At 40.8% G+C, this 22073-nt stretch overlaps 3 protein-coding genes and 1 non-coding gene across 5 annotated transcripts; 2 read left to right on the top strand and 2 right to left on the bottom strand.

The window, feature by feature from the left end:
* Nucleotides 1-33: 33 nt before the first annotated feature.
* Nucleotides 34-2198, bottom strand: rrp7a (ribosomal RNA processing 7 homolog A). Its single transcript, XM_062438498.1, has 7 exons — nucleotides 2132-2198; nucleotides 1782-1924; nucleotides 1513-1638; nucleotides 938-1061; nucleotides 670-767; nucleotides 376-583; nucleotides 34-237 (listed from the first exon to the last, which is right to left on the bottom strand). The coding sequence occupies exons 1-7, from the start codon at nucleotides 2196-2198 to the stop codon at nucleotides 152-154; spliced, it is 852 nt and encodes a 283-aa protein (XP_062294482.1). The 3' UTR covers nucleotides 34-151.
* Nucleotides 2199-3133: 935 nt separating this feature from the next.
* poldip3 (polymerase (DNA-directed), delta interacting protein 3) lies at nucleotides 3134-9543 on the bottom strand. The gene is made up of 10 exons (XM_062438497.1): nucleotides 9466-9543; nucleotides 8683-8783; nucleotides 7901-8343; nucleotides 7546-7590; nucleotides 7379-7456; nucleotides 7012-7233; nucleotides 6016-6093; nucleotides 5757-5886; nucleotides 5483-5549; nucleotides 3134-4931 (listed from the first exon to the last, which is right to left on the bottom strand). The coding sequence occupies exons 1-10, from the start codon at nucleotides 9531-9533 to the stop codon at nucleotides 4715-4717; spliced, it is 1449 nt and encodes a 482-aa protein (XP_062294481.1). The 5' UTR covers nucleotides 9534-9543; the 3' UTR covers nucleotides 3134-4714.
* Nucleotides 9544-10040: 497 nt separating this feature from the next.
* Nucleotides 10041-10194, top strand: LOC134000321 (U12 minor spliceosomal RNA). Its single transcript, XR_009927421.1, has one exon. It is a non-coding gene; the product is annotated as a U12 minor spliceosomal RNA (small nuclear RNA).
* Nucleotides 10195-13166: 2972 nt separating this feature from the next.
* fam234b (family with sequence similarity 234 member B) lies at nucleotides 13167-22031 on the top strand. Of its 2 annotated transcripts, XR_009927377.1 has the most exons (14): nucleotides 13167-13559; nucleotides 14890-15438; nucleotides 16123-16236; nucleotides 16498-16665; nucleotides 16751-16866; nucleotides 17105-17255; nucleotides 17359-17500; nucleotides 18069-18263; nucleotides 18423-18501; nucleotides 18657-18824; nucleotides 18918-19038; nucleotides 19238-19464; nucleotides 19565-21163; nucleotides 21697-22031. XR_009927377.1 is itself a non-coding variant. In XM_062438492.1 (13 exons), the coding sequence occupies exons 1-13, from the start codon at nucleotides 13379-13381 to the stop codon at nucleotides 19565-19567; spliced, it is 2214 nt and encodes a 737-aa protein (XP_062294476.1). In that variant the 5' UTR covers nucleotides 13167-13378; the 3' UTR covers nucleotides 19568-22031. The 2 variants fall into 2 exon arrangements, 1 of the variants encoding a protein (XP_062294476.1); XM_062438492.1 differs by having other exon boundaries at nucleotides 19565-22031.
* The last annotated feature ends 42 nt before the right edge of the window (nucleotides 22032-22073 follow it).

The following is a 22073-nucleotide window of genomic DNA, read 5'->3' as shown; positions in this document are numbered from 1 at the left end:
AGGTGCTGGTGATTTAAGAAAGATGAAAATTAGTATTGGTAAATCAGAATAGTTTATTAACAGAAAAATGCTCAGGTTTGTAATGTAGCTAAAACACACAAAAGCAGTGAAATTATCAAAGAAAAATGCAGGTGGATAAAAGGTATATGATTCAGTAAGGTCTGAACTTTCGCTGTGCTCTCAGCAGAGATATTTTCTGTTTGTCCTCTTCAAACTTTTTCCTTAGCTCAGCAATATCTGAAACAAAAACAAGATAATTACGATCTCAAAGTATCAATCAAAGGGTAAATTCTAGCTTCCAGATGGAGAAAATAAATGCACAATAATCCTAATTGTTTCCATCGGCTCTGTAATTCTGAAATATTAGCAACTTACGTTCTTTCTGTGTGTTTCTGTGCTGCCAGGTGTAGAAGTTCATGAGTTCCTTCCTCTGCTTCTTCCTCATCTCTCTCTGTATAGCCTTCTGGTTGGCTGCCTCGCTGTGAGGGCGGGCCTTGGTGCTCTTGTTTCCCTTAGTGACTTTCACCCAGCCCTCTTCATCCTCCTGTTGCTGCTCAGCCTCCTGCTTCTGCCGCTCCGACTCCTGCGACGAAGAAAACAAATACAAGTTAACATCACGTGGACTTGATGGGGTGAGCGATGTCGGAGGAAGAGCTGCAGAATCCTCACCTCTTCTTTACGTTTGTCGTAGTCTTCCATGAACGAGTCGACTATTTTTTGCAGTTTGTCTGATTCGGTGAAAGACTGTGTGTACTGCTGAATCCATTCTGGTATGGAGAAAATAAATCATGCATCCATCATAAAACTTATTTGTTGCATGTCTGAAAGTGCTTGACAAGGACCCCGAAATCACTGAAATTCTTGATTAATATTTAAAAGAGTAAATACAAAGTAATACAGCAAAAGTAAATGTCTCTCTGTATTCTGATTCGCTCACTGTGTACTCCTGTCTTCACTGGATGCTCCCCTGTGCTGACGATCAAAGGCACATTATTGGGATGTGATTTAGCTTCTGTCACACCGGAAGAGTTTTGGAACACGACGTAGCCAACTTTGAAACCCTGGAAGAGACGGAGAGGAAAGAAAAATAATGACCTGACACAATAAAAATAATTATATTAACTTTATTTATATAGCACGTTTCAAAACAGGGTTAAAAGGCTTTACAAATAATATAAAATAAAGAAACACAAACAACTTAAAGTGAATCCAAAGAAGCTAGTTCATAAAATAAAAGGATTTTAAAGGTGCAGTGTGTAGAATTTAGTGACATCTAGAGGAACAAAAGTGGCAGAAATATAATATAATATAAGTATGTCTTGATTACTGTACACAGGTCCTTTAAAAAAAGTGGGCGAGGCTACAAAATGAATCTTAACAGGAAAAGCACAGTTTCCTTTAGTTTTAAAGACCTGTAAGATCTGAGGTGGCGTTCAGGTAAAAAAGCGGAACAAAAGCTCACAAATGTATATTGGAGCTCAACCGTGTAGTGCATTATAAGTAAAAGCTAACCTGCTTTTCTGCTGGTCTGAAGACCCTGGACAGTCTGGGTCCAGACTGTTGAAATGAACCCGGGTGGTCTCCCAGCTCCACTGACTGAACGGAGCCAAACTGTGAGAACAACTCTTTGATGACATCCTGAAACATAGACAGCAGAGCAGGAGTGAGCTACAGGCTGGACTGTATTCATATGATGACATGACTGATGAGTATAACTGCTTAGATGATGAACACATCCACCACATTTGACAGTTAACTACTCATTGAGACATAAATGGTACCTGTGAGCAGTACGGAGGGATGTTAAGGACAAATAAAGTCCTATCCAGAGGTCTGTGTGAACTCCTCTCTGCTCGTACTTTGTGCTCTTTCACATACAGCTTGTGTTGAGCCTCGCTGTCGGAGTTAAACTGTAAGGAAAGCACTGTAGGGAGACAAGAAAAACAAGCGTAAAGCCACAGAGCATATCACTCACGTTTACCTCCTGCTTCATAGGAACAGGAGGAGCAACGAGGTGAAGCTAACCACCACCACCGTGTTAAATGACGATACAAACACTTCAGTCCGAGGATAAATGTGTATTCTAGCGAAATGCTGAAGATAACATTGAAAAATGTGTCTCCGTTAATACCTGTAAAGCCTCCAGGAATAACACAAGCCTCTGTGGTTTTGGCATGTTTCTTCTTGGACGGCGCCATTTTGTCGTGACCTATAACACCGGATGTACAACTGTGAAGCGGAAGTATCTGTTTTTATTTATTTATTATTTTAAATATACGAATAGAAACAAGCCAGATAAAATTAAAACATAATACATACAAGTCTTTATTTATTTTTTTTATTTTTTTAGCAATGGTATGTTTTAATATTACCCCCCCGCCCCCATTATATTACTATATTTCCATTTTCTCAGCACTAACTTAAATAGAGTGTACCAAAAAAAAGAAGTAGGGGTGCTATATTCCTCATTACATGGGCCGTTTATTAAAGATTCAACTATTTAGTTTTTTACTTTTTGCATGTTTGTTATAAAGTTACCCTGCTTCAAAGTTTTCATATTACTTTTGTTAGGTTTGGCCGTTAAATACATAATATTCTGCGTTACCATGCCCAAAAGATAAAAAAATAATGGTTAAGGTCAATTCATAGAGGCAGGCTTCTGAAAATAAGGCAAACTGTGATAGTACTAGTAGTAGAAAGATATGAGGACTTAGTGAATACTTTTTCACAGGCGCCACAAAGACATGATGACTGTGTGGATTTTTTATACAGCCAATTTGTTTTGCCAGTATTAAAAGAAACAATACAAATGTTTTATGGATACCTGTTACTAAATGCTTTATATCTAAACACATTTTGGGGTGCAGCTATCTTTTTTTTGTTACTTATTTTTAACAATATGACATTCAGGAAATAGAAATGAATGAATGAAATTGTTCTGGTCATCTTATTAACCCACTTGTCCATCCCAGATAAGTAGTCTTCTGGATTTAACACGGCAGGTAAAATAGTGTATTTTGGTTTTGGTTTTCAGTTTCTGTAACCATGACAACAGAACTACACCATGCAGCTAAAATTGGAAATGAACTGTATCTTGTGGCTCAGAGGAAAAACAAGTCTCAGACAAGCTCTACAAAGCTAAATATTTAATGGTGACATTTTACAGACAGATCTGACCTCTCCAGTCTCTTATTGAATGACATACCAAGAAAGCAAAGTCATTTACAGTTTTTGAACATAAATGGTTTGTAATCTATAATAGAAAGAATCAATCGTTTTGCTGCTTCCAAACAGGACAACCGAGTAAACCCAGTCACAAACATAGCACAAAAGAATCTGGATGCAACACGAATGGTAAAACCAAACTAAACATCAGCGTAATCTGACTGCTTGAGAACTGCGTTACTGTAATTCAAGTTATGGTTTCTGCCAATTTGTGATACACTCACACAGGTAAGTTATATTGATTAGTAAGATTTCATCACCCTGCCTAATCAGTTATATTGACTGTGAACTCTTGTTTCTTCTTTTTTTGTATTGTGTATATTCCGTTTTATTTGACAGTATTAGGGATTGGAATTGAGAATCGGTTCCAAATTATCCAATTTATCGCAATTATACAAATCCGAATTTATCAATTCCTTTTATTAATGCGGCCATGTTTTTCCTGATAGTTACACACTGAAAAACACTGATGTCAAACTCCTGCATCAACACTGCTGGAAACTTGCAATATGAAAGAGTCTGGGTGATAAGAACGCTGCAGCAAATGAACACCCAGAATAATCTTGAAGACCTGGTATTGTGACCAGGCTGGGCTGCAGGGAGAGCCACTGTTCTGTGGAGTTAAGGGTGCTAACTAACAGACAGTGGACCATCAGCTGTTACCAACCGGAGCTAATGGGCTAGCTGACGGCCCATTGGCTCAACACGCTGCAGGGCTGTACAGTAATACTGAGGGAAATTGGTGATGATCTCCAAACATTCTTTCCTCTGAGTAGAATCACTTGCTCCAGCCTTTTTTACCTTTTCTACTTTTTTCACAGAAAATAGATCAGGAATCAATAAAGGAATTGATAGAGAACTGGACCTACAGCAGAATTGATAACAGTATTGGGATTTTAAAAATCATATCAATTCCCATCCCTAGTTTGACAACAGCAGAATAATCTTTAATGAGTTATAGACAATATAACAACACAGCTGTGCGAGTGTACAGAACATCTATTGGTGAAGAAAACGTTGCTAACGGTTTGTCAATCTTTTCTGTTCAGTTTTCTCCTTTTTTGGGGACATGTAAAGTTAACCTGGAATATAAAAAAAACCCAAAACTCATCACATCCAAATAGATTTGCACTGAATTGACACAAAAAAGGGGGAAAAAAACAAACAAAAAAAACCCTACACATCCAGCGTGATTTGGCATCCCCCACCACATTGGATTAAAACAATGAATCACATCACACTTCTTTCAGTTGGTCCATCAGGAACAAACAGGCGACATTTGAATACCACGAAATCAAAACAAAGATGTTGTGTATCCATGTACTTCACGTTCAGAGTAGTCGTTTATATCAAATGTGTAAAAATCAGCTTCATATGAGAGAGTGTGCAGGCTGCCTGCTGGGCGAGATGAAAACCATAGTTTGTATGTGAACATTGAGAACGCAGTAATATGTTTATGAACTGACAGTGTATTCATACTAGACAGGAACTATATCTTGATGCGAAAGGCGGTGGCCTGTGAGCTGGGAGGCTCAGTGGTGGAGGTGGACTGTGTGGTGGACTTGAACAGAGCTTTGAGGATGGTTTGGGGGTCCACCTCTGGAGTGGGCTGAGAGGAGGCTCGCTGACCGGCGGGGCGAGACAGGGAGGGGGGCAGGCCGTCTTTCTTTGTACCGCTGCCGGTGCCTGGAGTGTCACTGAGCCTCCTGTAAGAAGCAAGAGATAGAAAGATGTTACATTTCTTCAAGAATACAGATGGATACACACAGTCCCACCAAATCCATGACTGCTGCATATTTAAAAAACATGGATAGTTGTCATTGAAACAATCCAGTAAAAAGCTTTAGATTTGTTAGACTCCAGCTGATAGTTAACACATTTAAATATCAAGCTAAACTTGATTAAATCAATTTTGATCAAAACCTATTGTGATTGTGATTACCCAATCACAAAATCTGTTATCTGAGTAACTTAATCAAAAGGCAACTCAATGTGCCACTAAATAGCTTGTTACAATAATGAACTCTGTCTTGTTAGTCACTGTTCTGGTGTTTACGGGTCATTACTTGCTCATTTAAAAAGAGACAACGTCATTGCTCTTTGTACTAAAAGGTTGACATGCGTTGACATACAGTAACTACGTTTTGGAACAAATTACAGCTCAATGCAAATATGCAAAATTAAGTATGTGCACATAATCAAAGTCAACTCTTCATTAATTAGAAATGAAGGAATGAAGCCCGGTGGGCTCACTTACAATAGAATGGGCTGATCAGAAGTGATGACATTTCCCTGAATATGAAGGTTACACTTCATTGGTTGACCTGAGGGTGGATGAGGAGAAGAGAAAAAAATAAAAAGGAAAAGATTATGTTAAACAGGAACACACTGATCATTCAGTCGATCTAACTGGGATATCCTTTATTTCAGCAAAAACACACTCAGAAAACTGGTCCTCAGCACTTTGAAATGCAGATTAAAAAAAACCCAGAGAACCATCTGATGTGTGCGTCCTTGCTACTAGCACTCACCGTCCAGGCAGCGGTTGTTGTACTTCCTGTATGCGCTCACGGCGTCCTCCTTGCGGACAAACACCACTTCAGCAACGCCCACCTTCACCAGCCGCGCTCGCTTCAAGGCACCGCACACACAGAACAGCTCCTGTGGACGAATGGATGCAGAGTACAAACCCACACTGAATGAGTCATCGCAGGCACAACAGCCCAAAGAGCATCGTCTAAACACAAAATATCACAAAAATGTTACTGGCAAAATGTGTGTTTTACTCACAACTATGTCTTCCTCAGTGACCCGGGGATGCAGGTTGTTCACGGTTATTTTCGTCCCCTCCAAAGGACTGAACGCAGGCTAGAAAGAAATATGACAACACCACAAAATCAAGAATATGCGATGCAAATGGCTGACGTAACATTGCTCTATTACAATGCAGTGGTCACAACACACACCCAGTTTGGGCTTTAGATGCACCGAGTGCAATGCAATTTTATTGGTTTTTCTTTAATGGAAGTTCACTGAAATCAACTCAAACTCAAATACTGATAAAATATTTGTCAGTGGTGCAGTTAAATTTGTCATTTGTCATCTATAATATTTGGTAAACCTCTATCACAAAATGTATTTTCAATAAAACATTAATGGGAGACCTTTCCTTAGTTTTTTTAAATTTAGAAATTGGAAATGAATGTATAAACAAGCTTTAAAAAAGTGCAGCAGACCAGACGTGCCTTAATATTACCAGTCGATGGTGAGTATCTGCTTCATTTCATATCATTTAGTTAGTGAGTGTGTGTGTGTCAGTGACGCTACTGTCCGTGTTGCTGAATGCTCGACGTGAACCACTGTGGCAAGTGTGTGAATTATGAGTAAATATATGAGACTGATCAGGGCCCAGTTATTTTTTTTAAATAATGAAACACCTCAATAACCATTTAAAAGCTAAAATAAACTTCAAATTTTCCCTTGAACACAGACAAAGAGTTAATCTGTATTAAATCTTAAATGTAGTTATTATGGTAAACACCAAATAGCAACAGGACATAAGCAACTAGATCAGCTATTAGAAAGCATAATGGAAATATAAGTAGTAGAGTAAGGAACAAGGTGAAGATGAAAACATACTTAAAATAGAAGCTCATCTACAAAATGTTTGAAACAGCAATTTCTATTGCTCATAAGATTTATAAATCTTAGTACTACCACTCAACAATTTGTAAGGACAAACAACGTAAATAAACATCACACTGAATAATAATATAAGGTGTTTACCTGAGGGGGAGCAGGAGGTGGTTTGCTGGTTTCTGCTGTGCTTTGCTGAAGGGTCCTGGAGACTGGCTGCAAGGCTGCAGCTGAGGACCGGCTGGCGGTCATGCTGGGGTTGGGCCGAGTAGGAGCCACGGGGACAGGAGGACGTGGAGCTGTGTAAGCATCGTTTTTAAACACCTTGGTAATCGGGGCTGACATGGAGAAAGGGGTACCCACTGTACCCGGCTGTAGGAGATAAAGTGATGGAAGGAAGAGTTTAATTTCATACAGGAAACATACTGGACATGTAACTACCTAAAGTGTGTATGTGAGTCTCTGTTGATTTAGTCAGTATGTTAGGTCCGGTTAGCTGTCATGAAGTGGCTCTTACCCGTGATTGTAGCACACTGTTATCAGTATTTATCTTTATTTGTTTACTGGGCGTGCCATCGTGATCATTGGAGACAGGCTGTAGGAGACAACGTCATCTGTTTAGTCACATATGTTTCGCTCTAAAAAATAACAAGAATTTCATTTATCCATCATGTTTAAACCTACCTGTGAAGCTGCACGTATTCCACCGGACATTCCCATTGGATGTTGCTGTAAAAAGAAGCACCGTACATCAGAGTGCAGAAGGTGTGATTATTTTATTGTTTAGTCTGGAAGTTGTCGGAGAGTATTGACAACATTTTAATTTCCCACAGCACAAGGAGATGTATTAAAGTGTCTTGTTTTGTCCGACCGCCAGTCCCAAACCCAAAGACATTCAGTTCGCTGTCATGTATAACACATAAAAGTGACAGAACGTCAAATCTGGGAAGCTGGGACTGGATTATTTTTTAAACATACATACATACAGGCTGTGTAACTGATCTTTCAAAAAGGACAAAACTACTTATTTTAACCTCACCTGGATGGTCTTGGTTATTTTAAATGGATTTAAACCGGCTGCCTGTGTCTGTATCCCTCCGATGCTCCTCTTGAGGCTCAGTCTGTCGCGAGCGTCCATCATTCTCTTGTTGTTATTGCTCAGCTGTGGTGTCGTGCTACCCCTCACATTCAGTCCTTGTACATTGGGGGTAAACTGCCTCATATTCACGCCGGCGAAATTATTGACGGCGTGTATCTGTATCTGTGGCACAAGTGTCTGGCTCTGTACTTGGTGCGTTACTGCTGTCTTTAGCGTGGTCTGTGCAGGGACGGTGAACTGACTCTGCCCCTGTTTGCGTGAGTTGATCATCTGACGAGCATCCTGCACTCCTCCTCCTCCTGCTGCTGCTCCTCCCCTGCCGCGGATTTTGAAGCGAGCATCCTTCTGACCCAGCTTTTCTCTGGCATCCTTAACTTGAAACCCTGAGCGGAGACAGGAGGAAGATTGAGGGTGAACTGCATATTAATATCATAACATACATACACATAACACTCTATAGCCAAGCTGATTTTCACAGCATATAAGGCATAAGTAAGTAGAAGATTTTTTAATGCTGGGTTCATAGCCAGTTCAGTGGTCTCTCCGCTAAACCTGATCACCAACATGGATTACTGGTTTCTACCATTGGAGGTGTTGAAGCTGGTGGTCTGGGCCAGTTAGTGAGTGGCCTGTGGACTGGTCGTACTGGTGCTAAGCCACGATTTCCTTTCAACAAAACACTATCCAATTGTATTTGCATAAGCAATAATAGTGGACCTTACCCGTTCCTCCTCCAAGTCTCTGTCTGACATCACCGACCCCGATCTTCTGCCGGGCATCAAAACTCTTGCCTGTCCCTCCTGCACCCCGTCCAAACATTGGTCTGAGAGAGAGAACAAAGTATGTTTGTCACTTTTATAAAAAAAAAAAAAAAAATCAAATGTTACATATATTGAAAGTAACACTGGCAAAAACATAATTGATCTTTGTACACAATTATTTGTATTACTAAGTTAGTAGATACATAAGCTGCGCTACTTGTTTACATACAGTACAAAGGGCATGCATTTAAGATATTGGCTGTAGTTCTTGGCTCTAACATATGCAGAGAAAATAATAGAACATTTTAAGCATGAAGCCTTCATCCCTATTGGACCCAGTGCTCCCAGCGACCATATTTGTCCAGTGAGTGAGAGCCAAAAACCTGCCTACATTAAAAGATGCTAACGAGCTACACCAGACGAGTGAAGCTACAAACAAGAAAGCTAGGAAAATTGGTTGAAGCTTTCCAACTGAATGCGTTATGTTGACCATAAAAAATAAGTTTGGTTCAAAACAAAACAGATGTTAGTTTAATTACGAGCCAATATTGTGCTAAATTTAACGATGAATGGCTTCGTTATCTACGTTATGGCCTACAGCTAATGTTAACAAGTTAGCTTCGCGTTTCCGAAGAACTCGCTGCCAACAGCACTGAACTCTCATTGTGCTCTTTAAACATGTTAGTATGGCTTATAGCTAACTTAATACACGTGCATATATCAGTAAAGTCGTAGTTTACGTACCGTTTGGCGGGCACCTTGGTATTAATACCGCGCTGTCGTATCACTTCATCCAAAGAGACGTCTGCCATTTTCTCACACTGGCTCACTGCGCAAGCGTTCATCTGAAGCTATTTAGCTCTGGGTACGGGAGCCGAATTGGACCAGACAGTAAAATGGCTGCGAGGAGCTGACAACTTAATAGATATTTTTATTTTTAATTGTTGTTCTTAACATGCTTTATGATTTAAAAACTAATGGCGATATACTGTTGGAACTCATACATGCACCCATGAAGAATTAAATCCGCTGTGCCCTTTTAAAAAGATGAATCTGTGATCGATTGCTTTGGACGAATGCAAATGACGTAACGTGGCTCTGCACCCATGAGCCTTTGCGGCATATGATCATAACTGAGCTGTGGTTTTATTACACAAATACACTTTTTAAATTTAATTTAATTTTCAAAAACTATTCTTTTAAACATAGACAACTGTTGTAGAAAATAAAACACAATGTTAAAAGTGGGTCACAGTTTGCACCAGGATAGAGGAGCTCTGCACGCTGTTACTAGCCTGGATTTCGGTGATTGATAGGTTATGCCTTAAACTGATGAGTAAGGAAAATAACGATGCGGGGTGACGCCCGCGTCCTCGTACATTTAACGAGATCAATTTTTGAAAGGGGATAGGTCTGCTTTCTAAGGTGACTCACCTACTTTGTGAGATGCCTTGAAGGACTAGGACCTTCCCTGAACTCTCTCTATGTTCAAAGTAAAGTAACCAAAACAGCGAAGGAATAACTTCAGCTCTCAACCTGATAAACTTCAGTAAATAACTGTAACTAAAATAATGGCAGAACAGCAAGATGTCACAGTAACGTTAATGATAGTAATACATTTAATTTGTACCTGACTTTACATTAATAGTTAAACTGAAACTGTTGTAGTATTAATAACATAAAGAAAATAATATGAGTGAAAATGAAAAGGTCTTCTTGAATAGAAAGGATTGTTGTCATGTGTAATACAATGTAATGCAGTATAACCATACCTGATACTGATACCAAGCAATCACCAACTAAAACATTTAAAATGTTTCTTGCATCAATCAAACTTTATTTGTATAGCACTTTTCATACACCATAATGTAATTTAAAGTGCTTTACATAGTCAAAAACAAAAAAACACACCAAAAAGACTAAATAAAAACAGGAACTGAGGAAACGCTATCATAACTCTGATCAATCTACAGTGAGGAAACACCAGAGTTGGGATTAAAAAAAAAGATCTGAAAGTAAGTATTAAAGATTTGTTGTAAATATTAAGGTACATATTGGGTAAGTATTAAGATTAGAAATAAGATAATTAAATTTAAAGTAAAGATTTCAGATTGAATTGTCAGGTTGGTCATGTGTAGTGCACAATGGGCTGTTGCATGAGTGGGCATATCCCTCATAGAAGACTGGGCCACGATCAAGCTCCTTCTGCCCCAGACCACCACACCCTGCGTGCTGTTTATAGAGTCAGACCGGGGTCAAGGAGGGACCAGGGCCAGCTGTGATACACACTGCCTCCCTGTCCCCCGGGAAACCCAGATGTCTCCCTCAGTAATAACCAGGACCAGCCACGTCAGAGCAGTGCCTTCCCAGCTATCCCAAGGGGAGGAAGGACCGGGGCCAGCTGGGATCAAGCACCGCCTCCCTCATCCCCCAAGACATCCTTGGCATCCGGTTTTTTTAAAGCATTCTCCTGTGTCCAATACACCACACAGCCCCAGGAAATGCCATTATACTCACCGTAAAGCCTTTATGGCCCAGTCTCAGGGCTATAGCGGCTTGGTCTTAGGGGATTCTATTGGGCTGTATACTCTGCCTCCTCCTTTAACTGTTATACAGTTAAATTGGTAATGTTTATGTACTCACATGTGGCACAGGTGAAAATAACTGCACACAAGCTGCTCCTCATTATGGTTCCACAGCGTAGACACCGAAAAAAAGAGATCTGATGAATAAATCACAGATCACTCAAAATTGGAGTCAGTTAAAGAAGGGAAAGAATCAGACAGGGCTAATTACCAAAGAACACAATGCGCTGCAATAAAACAGTGAGGGAAGAAACAGTGGGAGGACAAATGAGGAAGAGATGGATAGAGGAGGGGGAAAAAAAGGACACAAACAAAAAAGAAACCACACATAACAGCAAACATGTTTTCAATGTATAAATAGTATAAATTTCCAATGCTGCAAATACAAGTTATCGGTTCTCAGTGAAATGATGCTAAAGACAAAGAACTAAATATTCTTTGGGTTGAGAAACCAAAAACAAAATAATCAGTTCTAACACTTACATAACTTTTCAACCAATCAATCAATCTTTATTTATAAAGCGCCAAATCACAACAAAAGTCATCTCAAGGCACTTTACACTTAGAGCAGGTCTAGAACTTACTCTTTAATTTAAATTAAACACACCCAACATTCCCACATGATCAAGCACTTGGCGACAGTGGCAAGGAAAAACTCCCCTTAGGCACAACCAGCCTCCAAGTGGGCGGCCATCTGCTTCGACCGGTTGGGGTTGAGAGCAAAAGGGAGATAGAGGGAGAAAAAGGGAGAAATGAAGAGCACATTGAAAATCAACATTAAAAATAATAGGTCCAGGACAGGAACCGGTCATCCTGAAGTCCCCAGGCTACCTGTGAGACAAGAGAGCACCGATAACTCTGGGGAAGAAGTTTAAGTTAGTGAATGCATAATAGCACATGAATGTAACTGGACAGAGAGAGAGGGAGGAGGAGAGAGGAGCTCAGTGCATCATGGGAAGTCCCCCGGCAGTCTAAGCCTATAGCAGCATAAACTAGGAGCTGGTCCAAGGCAAGCCTGGCCAGCCCTAACTATAAGCTTTATCAAAAAGAAAAGTTTGAAGCCTACTGTTAAACATAGAGAGGGAGTCTACCCCACAGGAGAGGGGCCTGATAACTGAAGGCTCCGCCTCTCATTCTGCTTTTAGAGATACTAGGAACCACAAGTAGGTCTGAATGCTGGGAGCACAGTGTTCTTGGTGTACTTGAAAACAAGTACACCAACCTCACTCACCTCTCCCAAATGGTAGACTCCAGCTCCATTATATAGGCCCTATACACAATAGCACCATCAGTTTAATCAGAACCATATCTCTCTCAGGGGTGTGTCAGAAATATAGGGTAGATTAGGGTAATGTGGAACACTTTGTGCAATTCTGACTTGTTTACCTTATTTACATATGAATCCAATACATTATATCAACACTTAATATCATTATGAAATCCCTGAGATGTTTGCTTGTTAAATCAGAAGACAATTTTTGGATATTGTACTCAAAAGGAACATGGCACTTATATTAATATTCCTCATGCCATGCGTTTCAGAATTTGTAGATTTTGTAATCTGGGACGCTATTTTTTAGGCTTAGAAATACTTTGATTTACACAAAGCAGCCTTATCTGCCAAAACTTTCTGAAATGCGTGCACCCATATTTGGTCATTTCATTTAGTAGGCCTACAGATTTTAGGTTAAAAAACTAGTAGGCTGTATGTACACATGTCATTTTAAATAATACAATTTACACAGTATACTGGCATATAGTTATATTTAAAATAATTGAATAGAAAAAGAGAGAAATGTACTGAAGCTTAGTTGTCCCACATTAGTCAATGTCCCATATTACCCTAATCCAGCCTAACAAGTGAATGACAAAGTCTCTTGTATGAGTTAACACTGTATCTGTACAAACATGGTTTTAAATATTCCTCTCCTACTTGCCAAGATATCATAAATATAAAAGTTAATGAAAACCCTGCAGATCAGTATTTTTAAAAAAACATATATGGCCCTTAATACGCCGTCGTTACATCACATCTAAGCCTCCAACAAAAAATAAACATTTTCTAAAAAGGCATGACCGCAAACTCCAAATCCCAGGATGCAGTTGGGCAGGCGCAGCTCCAACCTGCTGGGCAATTGGACCCGCTCATCAGCGCTGCCTCACGTCGCCGTGTAGCGGATCAATCGAGGATCAATCCAGGATCAATCAGAGGAGAAATGGCAGCAGCTCTGTCCCGTGCCCTCAAACTGCCCGGTAAGACCCGCTTCACGTCTTTCATCCTCACAGAAAGAAACGATGTAACAAGTAACGAGTCCGTCATCAGTCCAAGCTGGTGACTGACAGTCCTCTCCTGCATCACGGCTCTTTAGATGCAGTTGATTCATTTTGTATCCTCTGACATGTCACACAGTTAGCATATCTCCGTTATCGCCTTAAATTGACGCACATGTTTTCCACCCTCTGTTATATAAGATGGATGTATATTATAGTGTGTGTGCAGATCATCCTTATTTAAAAAACGTGTGTGCTGTACGTGCTGCGTGTTAGCGAGCCGCTAGCTAATGTTAACCCAGCACACACACTGACCGCTACTGGACTGTAAACAAGCAAAGCGTGATAATAAACAGTGCGCCAGGCCCAGCGCCACTGTTTATACATGAAACTACCAGTGATCGGCCTCTCTCTTGGCATTCATTGCAATTTTGGCAGCTTAACAATTAAAAGGCTACAGCATTTATTTAATTATTTACCTGCTTCTTTGTTTTTTGTTTTTTTAACTATGTTCAACCATAATAACAGTTATTATTGTAATTCGTAGGGGTAGAAACAGTGTTGCACAAGTTAACGTATATGGGCAACTCAGAGATATTACAGATACTAACTGTATTCTTATTATTTGGTCTCATTTGCACGTATATTGTGTTTTTTTTTTTGTGCCAAAACCATTAAGTAAAATGCAGTATTGGCTCTTGAGGCCCTTATCTAGGCCATGTAATGAGTGCTGTCATTGAGATGTGAAAAAGCCATAAACTAGAAACATAAAACTACTTATGAGAAGCACTTAAGAGTGAAAATGCTCAGATTAAAGGCAGGATGGATCTATAATGTACCAATAATGTAATGCAAGGGAATATATTTGTAATTAAGTATCAATAATATATCAGCAGAGTCATAACACAACAAGGGCCTGACCGATACTGGATTTTTTGGCGCTGATACTGATATTAGGGAGTAAACAAAATCCAATATTGATATATCAGCCAATATGCTTATAGAATATTTCTATATAAACACATTTTTTGCAGTTATCCCTCAAATATGGTTATCTAAGACTGATAAAGATATGTAATGGAGGCATGATATTTTACAGTTTAACAATAACAAAACAGTAAACTCCACTGAGAATGTAATAATTAGAAATAACTATAAATAAAAACACATTGAACAAAAAAACGTGTATGTATATATTAAACATTGATTAATAAAAAAGGATCAGATATACATAAAATGCTGCTTATATAACTACAGCTTAGTAACTACACAGGACAGCTGATCCTCATGAACAGCCTCTGTGTCTCTACAGGGAAGAAGGGCTCGGAGCTCGGGGAGTACGACCCTCTCACCCAAGCAGACAGCGAGGATGAGAGCGAAGAGGACGACCTCGTGCTCAACTACCCCCGCAACGGCCTCGGCAGGGACGGCTGCCTCGGCACCGGCTCCTCCAAGATGCGGGGCGGCAGATCCGGAAGGCTCGTCGGGGCCGAAGACGAAGCGCAGGAGGACGAGGATGAAGAGGAGGACGAATGGAGAGAGCGACTCCCCAGCAAATCCAGGCAGGGCAGAGATGAAATGAAAGGAGTGCAGTACTGGAACCACAGGGACTCGGGGAGGGACAGGATGGGGGACGACAGAGGGGGGCCTGGGTCATTGGGAAGCGCTGGACTGGGGGTTTGTAGTAGTGACGTGGAAGAGAAGAGAATGAGGACGAAGAACATCATCCGAACTGCTTTTTTTCTGGTGCCTGTGGTCTGTGCCACATTGCTCGTGCTGCTTTGTGCTTTCCTGATTCCTTGCCAGAAGGGAGGACTGGGAAACAGGCCGCAGTGGGAGAGAGAACTGGGAGATTTAGGAGGTAAACAGAATAATAGTCGTGATACGTCACTGTAGATACATTTTCAGTACGAACATGACTGATGAGTTTGAGGTCTTCTGCTACATGTAGACAAACACTTACTAGAAGTTAAAGTCAATCAGTAACAAAGTGGAAGAGTTACACCAGACTGTGATCTATTAAAGATAAACTGGCCTTAACCTATGATGCACAATAGGCGCTCACACTCTTTTGACGATATGTAAAGCGAGCAGTGCCACCATTAATAATGCCGGCTTTATATAAACGTGGGAGTCTCTGTGGCTAGACAATGCAGGCTCACCCTTTAATTAGACAGCTGTAATTACATAGGATTGTGAGGATCACTCTACTGCACCCACCACATGTTCTGTTTCAGCTTGTGCTAAGAAAGTATTGTAGCGTGGCAGTAAATACAAACTCTGCAGTATTGTGTGACTTTAATGTCAGATTATGTTTGTTTGTTTTTTTTACCAGTATTGTAGGAAACAGACATGAAACTCAACCAAGGCATGTTTTTTCATGTCTTTTAATGACTCACACCAATTCAAATTTTTCTCTATTTAACAATGCCTATCTCTACAGCTCAGTTTCAAAATGAATAATAATCGTGTGTGTTGTTAAAGCAGCTGGTGGACTTATAACACCGGTGGGTGGTGTTCATTCTGTTCTGATTTCTCTGTTCAGGTGTCACTCCGCCTGCACTGGCGTTGTGGGATGTCGACGGCGATTCATTGGAGGATGTCTTCCTGGGTGTCACTGAATGCAGCAATGACACCCATTGCACACAAGGGAACAAAAGTATGTGAGGAACTCTTCAAGAAGGCCGTATATTAAAATTGGAGGAATTTTAGATCATAAGAGATGGAGCAAAAAGGGATGTGTTTCAATAGTGCCTCTGTGCTACTTTGTGTACTATACATAAAATTAGTCTAATCTTGCTAGTCCTGCTAAGCTGCTGAGCCGAGCCATTGAACCCTAAATCCATTTGAAAATCTCATCCTCTTTGTGATTTGTTTAAATGCTGCGTAAATGCTTTATAATGTGCTTTCTTCATCCCAGTTTACAGTGCGGTGGCCTTGTCCGCAGCTAGCGGTCAGGTGCTGTGGAAGAAAGTCACGCGGGAGTCTGTGATGTACATCCAGTGCGGTCTCCAGTTCAGCTCCCAGTCCTCGCCCGTGTGTCTCCTCATCGGCAAATCTGTCCTCATGGCCGTCGACGGCACAACAGGTTAGAAGAAACAGGGTTTTTTTAAAGCTGCTGTATTCAAAGCATTTTAAAACTGGGTCAAATTAGTTTTCCTTTCGCTCCCCAGGGGAGGACTTGTGGTCGGTCCTGCTTAAGAACATCGAAATGCAGACGGTGTTACTTCCAGACCTCCAAGGCGACTCGGTCCCAGATCTGCTGGTAGCCACCCTGCCTGCAGATGAGGTATATCTATGTCAGCCACACGCTTCTCCTCTTACACACACGAAAATGAAGTGAGACATTTAACATATCATTTGTTCAGCGCTGTGACTTGGGCTTTTTACCTTTATAACATTGGGGTTAGGGTTGCCTGCGTCGATCCTATTTCAGCTTCTTTTCAAAGGTCTTTCAGTTAAATACATTTAACTGTTTCCAGGCCTTTGTTTTCTACATAGCTTTTTCTGGTGTGTTCATTTTTTAGGCTCTGGATCTCTCCCTGACCCTGATCTCTGGGCAAACCGGGGCCAAGCTCGGCCATCCCGTGCCTTTCAATCTCACCGGACAGGGAAAGCTGATTGGTCCTATGCTGCATGAGACGCAACAAGGGGCTTACTACATCCTGTTTGGACTAGGTAGAGAAATCAGTCAGTTTAAAGCATTACCGCAGCTATGAATCCTTGAAATTGTTATTTTATCTGCAGGATTAAAACACTGTGTCCGTGTCTTTCTCCTCAGGTAACGTGGAGGCCATCTCTCTGAGCGATATCTATGTTCGTGCTACTGGAGAATTGCCCATAACTCAGCCTCTTAGAAAGAATGATTCAACTTGGGAAGCACTCAAGAAAACCAATACCTCCTCCTTCATACAAATTTACAGGTACGCCTCAGTGACTGGCACGTAGCTCTGGTTACACAGTACAGACGCTTCTTTGTCTGTTAATCATAAACCTTTAATCTGTTAGTATGAAGTAGACACAGATAAAAAACTACAGATTCACACATTAAGACGTTATAAACAACGTACTAGCTGTAATAAAGTAAGTGGTGTCACATTGTTTTGGCATCTCTACCCTTCTACAGTAACATGACAGCCTCTTATCTGAATAAGAAACCTGGTTACATTTTTATGCGGAGTCAGGATGACACTATTAATGGAAAAAAAGAAAAAGCAATATTTTTGATATTGTCACTTTTAAGGAGGATAATGATTAAATAATCAGTAGATTTAGTAGATATACTAGAGGATACTAATAATACTCTTACATAATATTATTACCAAGTTACAAAGTATGAACTCATTAATATACATGCAATTTTGTAAGCGTGTTATTCCATGTATTACTAAGGAAACCTAATCCTGAGATGATGAAATGGCAAACAGTTTTTTAAATTTTTTTTATAGCGACTAACCACTGAAATCACACCTCTTGTTAATGTCTTCTTAGGGGATCTGAGCGTGTGGAGTTCTTGCTCCCTCTTGTGGCTGGTTTTGGCAACAACCACAACAGCTTGGACACCGCTTCCAATCTCAACAACACCAAATGCGAGTGGGTGTTGGTGTACGGCTCCAGCAAGCTCTCCGTGCTCAGACAGTCGGACATGCACAAAAAATGGACTTTTAAGTCACCTCCCATTCACAGGTACAGAGCAGTCCATACTCACTGAATTAATATCATTATATTACATTTCTGCTGCCAATATTATTATATGAAATCATCTTTTTTAAGCTTTCTCAACAAAGTAAGTTATATGTCAAAATTTAGCAAAATGTCCCTAAAATATTTCTATGCCTGTTACAGACAACCAACCCTTGGACACTTCAATAATGATGGAGTGCTTGATCTCTTCTTTCAGCACTCAGCAAACGGCATCATGACGGTAAAACAAACAGTTCATTTGCTTTTTTAAAGGCTGAATTTAATGCAAGGCACAAAAGTGTGAGCGGTTGTCAATTTGTCACAGAAATAAAGGTTTAGATTAAGATTTGAATTGTGTTCTAATACTCTCCTGCTCTCCCTCTTTCTCTCCGTCAGGCGCAGGTCATTGACGGAGCAGACGGTCTCCTCCTCTGGACCGCAGAGTTCGCGTGCCCTCGTCCTCTTGTGGAAGCATCGTCCATCTCCACCTCCAACGGCCTATCGGCGTTCGTCTTCTGGGCCGGCGAGCCAATCAAAGCACAGAAAAACGTCACCAAGGCAACCGTGAGTCTGCCTAGAGAACAAGCTTATTGAGGCAAAGCAATTCTGCTCTATGAATAAAAACTGGGCTCTAAACCATCCGCATTAACTGTGTAGGTGGCACCGGGTGCTGCTGCAGCCGAGCCGCTCATCAGAAAGCTTTTCCTGCTTCACCCTGTGTATCTCACAATCCTGCTGGAGCTCACCAGCACCACACATACAACAGTCACTTCTTCAGGTAAACGTCACCATAATTCAAATCTACTACAGCTGCAGAATACTGTAGAAAAATACAGAGCAATACCTGTATTTATGGTTTCTCATAAAACAATATGTAGAATGGTTTTTCTATCATTCCCTATCCAGATGTCTGACTTCCAAGCTGTTCCAAGTGATTTAAAAAAATGTCCCATATTCTCCTTCTTCCTCTCTGACAGTGAGTTACCAGGAGAATCAGAAAGACGCCTCCTACATCACCGTATCCTCCCGGCCCACGCCGTATTCGGAGCCCGGTGCTCGGATAGTTAAGAGCATGAGCCTCAGAGCTGCTATCTCCAAAGGCCAGATCATCAGACTAGGGGAGAGCAGCAAGACCCTGGAGCCCATTAAACCGAGCGTATTTGAGCTCAACAGATTCTTCAGGCATCTGTCCTTCAAAAATCAGGTGAGAAAGACCGAAAGTGTGATAATCATCTTTTATATTTGACCTAAAGTTGGTCGGTTTGATTGATAACGCTCACTTTAACTGCGTTGCTTTGTTTTAGTGATGGGCCACCACTGCTACCATACCGTGTCACAAGAAGAGGTACGATAAAGGGACTCACGCGAGGCTGAACGGGACAAAAGCTGTGAATAGCTCTGCACCGAGGACACGCTAAGAATTCATTTGAAGCCGTTTACCTCTCGTTAGGTTCACTAAGTATGAATTTAAACTTCTGTTACTTGAGATTTTTCTTCTTTTTATTTTAATATAAAAATGCTCATTTGCTGGTAGTAGGGGATTTTGCTTGTGTTTAGTTCCTCCTGTTGTTTTATATCACATCCATACAATGAAAATACGCTTATTTAAATGATTTAACTTGCATTTAGGGATGTCTTTCAAATTGAATTGAATGTTTTCTGACTGTTTGGACTTGATGGCATCGGGGTAACTTTATACTGTCGTTGATTAGTGACAGTGAAGCACAATAATAATGCTGATGAAAGAACATGTACATGTGTTTACAGTATGCATCACTCATACAAACCTTCCATTGCCAGTATACTCACGTGGTGTCATCCTCATCCTCACGTCGCAATCTATCATAAAGCCACTTATCTTATCATTTCCGCTCATCAATGAGTTAAGTAGCATCAGGAGTGTGTAAATATTGAATGCTGTACAGTATTTATTGATTTGTTTTATCGTTTGGATTGTTTTTATTGTTACATAACCAACCACTGTTTGAGCTCTCAGAATATGTGGCTGCTAAATGGTTATGGCATTTAAATGTAAGCTGCAACTTCACACATTGCAAGAGAAAATGTGAAAATGAACAAAACGTGTATCATGTGTCGTTTATTTGAATGTTTAGAGACGTTATATCTTTGTATTGGTTGAAATTATGAAGAGAACCAGGTTCTGAGAGTTTATTTGGGGGGTGAGAGTGAGTGAGAGTGGCGCAGGGGGGCGCTGTTGCACACATCCACATCCAAAAACAATATAAACTTCTTATTCCGCATTGCTGCTGCATCATCGCTTGCTGTTGACATGGCGTCGGCCCTCGGTAGTCTGGCCAGGAGGCTGTCGGGCCTTACAAACGGCCGCTGCTCGCCGCTGTGCACCGGCAGGACCGTGACACCGTGCCGCACCGCCGTGAGCACGTCATCCGGCGCCATTCTGCCCAAAACCCAGGAAGGTGAGTGCTGATTAGAGGCGTCAGAGTAGTGTGTGGAAATTACAGCTGTGTTGTGACAGAACGCTCAGGAGAATAGGGAGTGTCGCTAAAGTGACAGTAGACACTAGACGCGTGAATGGAAAAATAGATCCATGGATGTTTATCTGGGGGTTTCTCTGTGTGTACTCCCCCAAAAAATGTGTTGGCTTTAAGAAACAGTTCTACATTCTTTCTCACAAATATAGTCAACCTTGGACAAGTTGTTTGATATGAACTAACTTAGTTTTTTTTAATGGTGGGGTGTGCAACACTGGGGAGCAGACCCCCTTCGGCCTTATCCGGATTGGTCTGGTAGTGGTGCCCTTCTTGTATGTGGGGACTCTGATCAGCAAGAACTTTGCAGCGCTGCTGGAGGAGCACGACATCTTTGTCCCTGAGGACGACGACGACGATGACTGAGGGGTCTGTAGGCCTTCTGGTTATCAGGTATCACTTTGGCTGATAGTATGGGCTTCATTGTGAATTGTGGCACACTTGCTCAGTCTGTGTTATGTGCATGTCATGTTCTTTGGCAGCAGCGGTGGGGGACATTCGCTCAAGGGGCGCCAAGCAAGAGGGGTCTACTCAACCAGGCCAGACGATATAATGATACTGCATTTGAGTACATGCTGAGTCAGGATCCCTTCTAGACCAAAAAATACTGTACCACAGCCCTTTAATTTCACTGTTTTCCCCAGTTCACAACATATCTAATGAATGTGAAAATGAGAAATATTGCTTTAAGAAAACGATACGCATTCAAAAACCTACCACGAAAATCAGACATTAAAAAGCATGTTTTCCCACATCACCAGCTCGGATGCACCAGTACCTTTGTATGATTTTTGCCGTATATATTTTAGTCAGAATTAATGCTGTCAGTGTTTGGAGTGTAGGCTAGTATATAATACCATTTTAAATAGGATAAAGACATACATTTTCAAAAAGGCACCACTCGGACTCTTTTCTTTTCTCCACAGATTATCATATCAAAACCCCTGGGACGAGTCTGAGCCTCAAAGCACGTGAATGCCTTCCTCAAGTTCCCTCTGCTGTTTTTAAATGGTCTTCGCCGACACTGGATTCAGGGTTTTTACCGTTATCGCCGCGGCAATAGGGCTGTCCCAGGTTTATCATATACTATATTTGCATGCACTGTCTTCTTAAATGGAATGAGGATTTTAAAATGCAATATATTATCAGTGGAGTTTGTTGTGAGTTGGTGGCTTTTGTTCACATATAAAACAGCAGTCATATAAAGTGTATACTGGTGTTTGTTCAGGTAATGTTCTATTTTCTCTATGTACTGTATACAACTGACCAATTTATTCTGAATAAAAAAAAGACACAAACATGT

This window comes from Scomber scombrus, chromosome 18 (genome assembly GCF_963691925.1).
Source record: "Scomber scombrus chromosome 18, fScoSco1.1, whole genome shotgun sequence".
NCBI lineage: Eukaryota > Metazoa > Chordata > Actinopteri > Scombriformes > Scombridae > Scomber > Scomber scombrus.
This window is presented reverse-complemented; position numbering and strand designations above follow the sequence as displayed.